General features: G+C 40.3%; 1 protein-coding gene across 3 annotated transcripts in view; it reads left to right on the forward strand.

Annotated features, from left to right (window-relative positions):
* Positions 1-8,214, forward strand: part of SNW1 (SNW domain containing 1) — a 44,191-nt gene that overhangs the window by 33,445 nt on the left and 2,532 nt on the right. For 2 of the 3 annotated variants that reach the window (XM_012498139.2, XM_003260812.4), the window contains exons 11-12: positions 4,763-4,859; positions 7,206-7,323. In XM_012498139.2, the coding sequence (XP_012353593.1) occupies positions 4,763-4,859; positions 7,206-7,323 (215 nt within the window). The remainder of the gene's footprint in view (positions 1-4,762; positions 4,860-7,205; positions 7,324-8,214) is intronic. The other variant, XM_030802661.1, reaches the window with a different exon arrangement.

Consider the following 8,214-nt stretch of genomic DNA (forward strand, 5'->3'; position numbering starts at 1 on the left):
AGAACCAAGAATAAGAACCATAGCATCATTTCAATAGAAACTGAAAAAGCATTTGAAAAATTCAACATCCCTTCATGATAAAAACTCTCAACAAAGTGGGCTTAGAAGGAACATAACTAAAAATATTTAAGGCCATATATGACAAACCCACAGCTGACATTATACTGAATGGAGAAACATTGAAAGTCTTTACTTGGAGATCTGGAACAAGGCAAGGATGCCCACTTTCACCACTGTAATTCAACATGGGACTGGAAGTCCTTGCCAGAGAAATTTAGGCAAGAGAAGGAAATAAAGGGCATCCAGATTGGAAAGGAAGGCCAGGCACAGTGGCTCACACCTGTAATCCCAGCACTTTGGGAGGCTGAGCTGGGCAAATCACTTGAGGTCAGGAGTTCGAGACCAGCCTGGCCAACATGGTGAAACCCTGTCTATACTAAAAATACAAAAATTAGCTGGGTATGGTGGCATTCACTTGTAATCCCAGCTACTCAGGACGCTGAGTCACAAGAATTGCTTGAGCCCAGGAGGCAGAGGTTATAGCGAGCTGAGATCATGCCACTGCACTCCAGCCTGGGCAACAAAGCAAGACTCCATCTAAAAAAAAAAAAAACAAAAAACAAAAAAAAAAACAAGACATCAGATTATACTTTGTCAGAGACAATACGATCCTATATTTAGAAAAACCTAATGACGCCACCAAAAAACTTAAAACCGATAAACGAATTCAGTAACATTACAAGATACAAAACCAACATACAGAAGTCTGTAGCATTTCTATATACAAATAGCATACCCAAGCTGAAAAACAAGAAGGCAGTCCCATTTATAATAGCTACAAAAAACTACCTAGGAATAAAGGTTTTTTTTTTTTTTTTTTTTTTTGAGACAGAGCCTCACTCTGTCGCCCAGGCTGGAGTGCAGTGGCATGATCTCAGCACACTGCAACCTCTGCTTCCCAGGCTCAAGCAATCCTTGCGTCTCCACCTCCCAAGTAGCTGGGACAACAGGCGCACACCACCACACGTGGCTAATTTTTTTTATTTTTAGTAGAGATGGGGTTTCACCATGTTGGCCAGGCTGGTCTCAGACCTCAGGTGATCTGCCTGCCTCAGCCTCCCAAAGTGCTGGTATTACAGGCATGAATCACTGCACGTAGCCTCCTAGGAATAAACTTAACCAAAGAAGTGAAAGATCGCCACAAAGAAAATGATAAAAGACTGATGAAAGTAATTGAAGAGGAGGCTGGGCATGGTGGCTCACACCTGTAATCCCAACACTTTCGGAGGCCAAGGCAGAAGAATTACTTGAGGTCAGGGGTTCAAGACCACCCTGGGCAACAAGTGAGACCCTATCTCTTTTTTAAAAAAATAAAATTAAATTTTAGAAACAGAAATTGTAGAAGACACACTAAAAATGGAAAGATAGCCCATGCTCATGAATTGGAAAAATTAGTATTGTTAAAATGTTCATACTATGCAAAGCTAGCTCTAGACACAGTGCAGTCTCTATCAAAATACCAATGACATTCTTCACAGAAATAGAAAAAACAATACTAAAATTTGTATGGAACTACAAAAGACCCCAAATAACCAAAGCAATCCTGAATAAAAAAAAAAAAAAACGAGGCATCACACTGCCTGGCTTCAAAATATACTACAAGGCTATAGTAACCAAAGCAGTATGGTACTGCCATAAAAACAGACACATAGACCAGTGGAACAGAATAGAGAACCCAGAAATAAATGGATTGGCTGTAAACGCATGGAATTTTTGATTGTGTGGAGACAAGGTCTCACTCTGTCATCCAGCCTGGAGTGCAGTGGTGTAATCTTAGCTCACTGCAACCTCCGCCTCTCAGGCTCAAGCTATCCTCCTGCCTTGGCCTTCCAAGTAACTGGGACTAAGGCGTGCACCACCATGCCTGGCTAATTTTTGTATTATTTGTAGAGACAGGGTGTTGCCATTACACCCAGGGGTGGTCTCAACCTCCTGGCCTCAAGTGATCCACCCGCCTCAGCCTCCCAAAGTGCATTACAGGCATGAACCACCACCATGCCCAGCCAATGCATGGATTTTTAACACTGATGCCCAAAGCATACATTGGGGAAAGGATAGTCTCTTCAATAAATAATGCTGTGAAAATCGAATATTCACATGCAAAAGAATGAAAATAGACCTCTATTTCTTATCACATACAAGAATCAAATCAAAATGGATTAAAGACTTAAATGTAGGCCTGAACTATGAAACTACTAGATGAAAACACTGGGGACATGCCTCAGGACATTGGTCTGGGCAAAGATTTTTTGGGTAAAATCTCAAAAGCACAGACAGCAAAAGCAAATATAGACAAATGGGACTGCTTCAAGCTGAAAAGCTTCTGCACAGCAAACAGTCAACAGACTGAAGAGGCCACCTAGAGAATGGAAGAAAATGGTTGCAAACTATCCATTTAAGAAAGAATTAATAACCAGAATGTACAAGAACTTAATAGCAAAGAAACCAGATAATCTGATTTTAAAATGGGCAAGTGATCTGAATAGACAGTCTCAAAAGAAGACATACTTCAGGCCAACAGGTGTATGAAAAAATGTTCAGCATCACTAATCATCAGGGAAATTCAAAGCAAAACCACAGTGAGATATTATGTCACCCCAGTTAAAATGGCTGTCATTAAAAAGGCAATAACAGATGCTGGCGAGGATACAGAAGGGGGGGAACACTAGTACATTTTTAGTAAGAATGTAAATTAGTACAGCCACTACGGAAAACAGTATGGCAGTTCTTCAAAAAACTGAAAATAGAGCCACTACATGACCCAGCAATCCACTGCTGGGTATATATCCAAAAGGAAATCAGTATATGAAATCAATAAGGGATATCTGCACTTCCATGTTTATTGCAGTGTTCTTTACAATAACCAAGATACGGAATCAAGTTGTGTCCAGTGGGTGAATGGATAAAGAAAATGTGGTCTATATACACAATGGGATATTACTCAGCCATGAAAAAGAATGAAATCATGTAATTTGCAACAATACGGATGGAACTGAAGGTTATTAAGTGAATAAGCCCGGCACAGAAAGACCAATACTGAATCTTCCCACTTGTATGTGGGAGCTAAAAACGTTGGTCTCAAGGAAGCAGAGAGTAGAATGGTGGTTACCGGTGGTTGGGAAGGATGTTGGGGACAGGAAATGAAGAGAGATTGGTTGATGGTACAGAAATACAGTGAGAAAGAGTAAGTTCTAATGTTCCTAGTACAGTGGGGTGAATAGTTAATGATAATTTATTGTATATTGCAAAATAGCCAGAAGAGAAGAATATTTAATGATAATTTATTGTATATTGCAAAATAGCTAGAAGAATAGTTAATGATAACTTATTGTATATTGCAAAATAGCTAGAAGATTTATATTGTTCCCAACACAAACAAATGTTTGAGGTGATGGATATCCTAGTTACCCTGATTTGATTATTACACATTTTGTTCATGTATCAAATATCATATATACCCCATAAATATGTATAATTATATATCAAAAATAAATTTTAACATTGATAAATTTGCTTTATCACATATTTGCCCATCTTTCTATCCATCTATCTGTCCGATTTACTGCATTGCATTTCAAAGTAAGTTGAAGACAGCAGTACATTTTACCCTTAAATATTTTAGCTGCATGCTTGATTCTAGAATTCACATTCAAAAATTCAACTAATATCATTTATTAGACTTTTTTTTTTTTTTTTTTTTTTGAGACGGAGTCTCGCTCTGTCACCCAGGCTGGAGTGCAGTGGTGAGATCTCGGCTCACTGCAAGCTCCGCCTCCCGGGTTCACGCCATTCTCCTGCCTCAGCCTCTGCGAGTAGCTGAGACTACAGGCGCCCACCACCACGCCCGGCTAACTTTTTGTATTTTTAGTAGAGACGGGGTTTCACTGTGGTCTCGATCTCCTGACCTTGTGATTCGCCTGCCTCGGCCTCCCAAAGTTGCTGGGATTACAAGCGTGAGCCAACGCGCCCAGCCCATTTATTAGACTTAAATTAATTGCAAGTAAGGTTTAAAAGGCTGAATGTGACTACAAAGAAGCTTGGAATTTTCTGTCTAATGTTAAAGAATATTCTCTTCATAATATTGGCTGGGCGCGGTGGATCACTTGAGGTCAGGAGTTTGAGACTAACTTGGTGAAACTCCATTTCTACTAAAAATAAAAAATTAGCCCGGCATGGTGGTGCACGCCTGTAATCCCAGCTACTTGGGAGGCTGAGGCAGGAGAATCGCTTGAACCGGGAGGCGGAGGTTGCAGTGAGCTGAGATCGTGCCACTGCATTCCAGCCTGGGCAACAAGAGCGAAACTCCGTCTCAAAACAAACAAAATACTAATGGGGCTGAGTGCAGTGGCTTACACCTGTGACTCCAGCACTTTGGGAGGCCTAGATGGGAAGATCACTAGAGCCTGGAGTTGGAGACCAGCTTCCACAACATAGTGGGACCCCATCTTTACAAAAAATTAAAAAATTAGCCAGGCATGGTGGCACACACCTGTGGTCCCAGGTACTCGGGAGGATGCGGCAGGAGGATCACTTGAATCCAGGAGGTAGTGGCTGCAGTGAACCATGCTCATGCTACTGCACTCCAGCCTGGGTGACAGAGTGAGACCCTGTTTCTTTTAAAAAAATTATATACACACATGCATACACATATGCACACGTATAATACACATTACAGTGAAGTACTTTTCAACTGTTCACACAGAGGATGGGGAGGCACGTGAGAGGGATGAAATCCGGCATGACAGGCGAAAAGAGAGACAGCATGACCGGAATCTTTCCAGGGCAGCTCCTGATAAGAGGTAGGTGTTATTTAAGATATATACCAATCATGGCAGCCGGGCGCGGTGGCTCACTCCTGTAATCCCAGCACTTTGGGAGGCTGATGCGGGCGGATCATGAGGTCAGGAGATCGAGACCATCCTGGCTAACACGGTGAAACCCCGTGTTTACTAAAAGTACAAAAAATTAGCTGGGTGTGGCGCCTGTAGTCCCAGCTACTTGCGAGGCTGAGGCAGGAGAATGGCGTGAACCCGGCAGGCGGAGCTTGCTTGCAGTGAGCCGAGATCGCGCCACTGCACTCCAGCCTGGGCGACAGAGTGAGACTCCATCTCACACACACACACACACACACACACACACACAAAAATGTACCAGTCATGAAGAGTGGCCTTTTTGTACCTTTTAGAGCAGAGTTTTAGTCCACTAAGATCAGTTTTGCTTCTCTCTTCTTTAGTTTGGTAACTTAATAAATTAGCACTTAATTTTCTTGTGCTTAACTACTTTGTCTTAGCTCTAGTTGACTGTCTTTGGAATTAATCTTTTCTTCCATCACTTAAGTCAGAATTGAGAATGATGGGAATATAGAAAACGGAATTGAGATCAGATTTTTGAAAAGAACGTAGTAGTAAATTTGGACTGTTATAGTCCGTTCTTTTCCTACCTTAAATGGTGAGATAAATGGATTATGTGCCTCTTTAGACAGGAAATAAGCTTTCATGCTTTTATTGAGATCATTTTATATGCATAGTGCTGCATCTAGTACAATTGAGAAGAGCAGTTTTGAAAGAAGTAGAAAATCAGCTCATTTTTAGGAGTTTAACTTACGGTTCAGAAAGACAGAGCTATCCATAAAATAACTTGAGAAAATTTGGAAAGCACTCTTAGTAAGTATAAATGTATAGAACTAAATATATATATGAGGGCATAGAGTAAAGTAGGAATTGGGGAAGTTTATGGCTCACCAAAGGCTGAGGACTAAAAGTTCTGAAAAGTAGAGGAAATGCTGCAATACAAAGGTGGAAGTCTGAGTGAGGATTAAATGCAAATATAAAATATTTTCTTCCCAAATGCACAGTTTTCTATGCTCTGATCATCCCATGAGTGTAATACATTTTTCAAGTCGTATTTTAAACACAAAAAAGAGGCCGGGCACAGTGGCTCACACCTGTAATCCCAGCACTTTGGCAGGCCAAAGCGGGCGAATCACTTGAGGTCAGGAGTTCAAGACCAGCCTGGCCAACATGGGGAAACCCCCATCTCTACTAAAAATACAAAAATTAGCTGGGTGTGGTGGCACGTGCCTGTAGTCCCAGCTACTCGAGAGGCCGAAGTGGGAGAATCACTTGAACCCTGGAGGCGGAGGTTTCAGGGAGCCAAGATCATGCCACTGCACTCCAGCCTGGGCAACAGAGCGAGACTCCATCTCAAAAAAATAAAAAATAAAAATAAATAAATAAGCATAAAAAAGATTCCTGCTGGTATTAGTTGGCATATTTCATCTCCCTGGATAAATGATGTCATGGAGAAGCAAAGACTCTTACTCTTAAGTTGAGAGTTGAGGGTAAAGTACATGTAGAAGGAGGAGCAAAGTGTGAAAGTGTTTAATTAATGACAGTCTTGGTTAGTAATTCCTAAGTTGTAAAAGTTACAATGGCTCTGTGGATAAATTGGGCCCTCAAAACCAGTAAAGTGGCAGCAGAATTGACAACATAGAAAAACTGTAAAATTGTAACTGGATGAAAGTCAAATAGCCTATAGAAATCATTTTGTGACCTGAATTTTTAGTAAAACAAGTAATGACAGTTACCATGGTTTCATCGGGATGTAGATTGCATATATAATGAAACAGCCAGGAAACCAAATTAATCTGAATGTCAAAAATCATACTAACTAATTCAGTCATTGACATGTTTTCCTCAAAATTCTAGTGGGATAAAATTACTAAATGTGGTTAGATAAAAGAGCTGATTCTAGCTTATTTAAAATGATTCGTGTGCTACATCTAAATTGTATCCACTTCCCCAACCCCCAAACCATCATATAATGATAGTAAATATAGACCATAGCAATTTTATATCTCAGCATGGTTGTAAGGTGATTGCTTATATTAAAGAATTCCATGTCAACAAATCTGTTAGATGTTCTTTTGAGCTAACAGTATGTCCTAATTGTAAAACTCTGCCTCTAATCTGAAATACTTTATAAGGGCTGCCAGCTTGATTATGTATCATCAAGGAATATATGTTCACAAGATGTGAATGTGACATATTCACATCCTTTGCTTCTGAGATTGGTTGTATTTCTATTGAACATATTCAGCTTGTCTATAAAGAGTTTTCAGTTAGTGATGTCGTATCTCAAAATAGGTCGAAACTTCAGAGAAATGAAAATCGGGATATCAGTGAAGTCATTGCTCTCGGTGTTCCTAATCCTCGGACTTCCAATGAAGTTCAGTATGACCAAAGGCTCTTCAACCAATCCAAGGTACAAGTTTAGGAACAGCATATTGTGTGTGTTGATGTGAATACCTATCCTCAGAGAAACGGAAATTAACATACTTTACATTTGGATGTAAAGGCCAGCATGACAAAAAAATTGGAAGTTGTATGTTGAAACTTGAGACAAGATGAAACAGTTCTGATTTTAACTTCTTATAGTGGGCTGAGATTTGAGACACTAGGAGAAGAAAGAAATTAGGTGATTAAAAAGTTGGTGTTGTGGTATGTCAACCTTTTGTTTCTAAAATAGAACTAGGGAGGCCAGGCATGGTGGCTTTTGCCTGTAATCCCAACACATTGGAGGCCAAAGCAGGCAGATCACCTGAGGTTAGGAGTTCGAGACCAGCCTGGTCAATATGGTGAAACCCCATCTCTACTAAAAATACGAAAACTAGCCAGGTGTGGTGGTACACGCCTGTAATCCCCACTACTTGGGAGGCTGAGGCATGAGAATTGCTTCAGCTTGTGGTGAGCCAAGATTGTGCCACTGCACTCTAGCCTGGATGACTGAGACTCTATCTCAAAAAAACAAAATAGAGCCAGTATCCTTCAAAAGTGCCTCTTGGGTTTTTTTTGTTGTTGTTCTTGATTTTTGGATTTTTTTTTTTTTAATGCTATAGAAATATGTCAATTTGGGATTCTTTTAAAAATGAAGCTGTAAAACGGGATTAAAGTACTGGGCTGGCTGTCAGGAAATCTGATTTCTAGTACCAATTGCCATTAGCTAACTAGGACACTTTAAGCCTGGGAAAACACATGCAGGCACACGCACACACACACAAGAATACAGAAGTGTAAGTTCTACTGGAAAGTAGAGTGGGAAACTTAATTATGACTTGGAGGTTTTAAGTAAGCTCTTCTAAGTGATAATTTACTA

Source organism: Nomascus leucogenys, chromosome 22a (genome assembly GCF_006542625.1).
Source record: "Nomascus leucogenys isolate Asia chromosome 22a, Asia_NLE_v1, whole genome shotgun sequence".
Lineage (NCBI taxonomy): Eukaryota > Metazoa > Chordata > Mammalia > Primates > Hylobatidae > Nomascus > Nomascus leucogenys.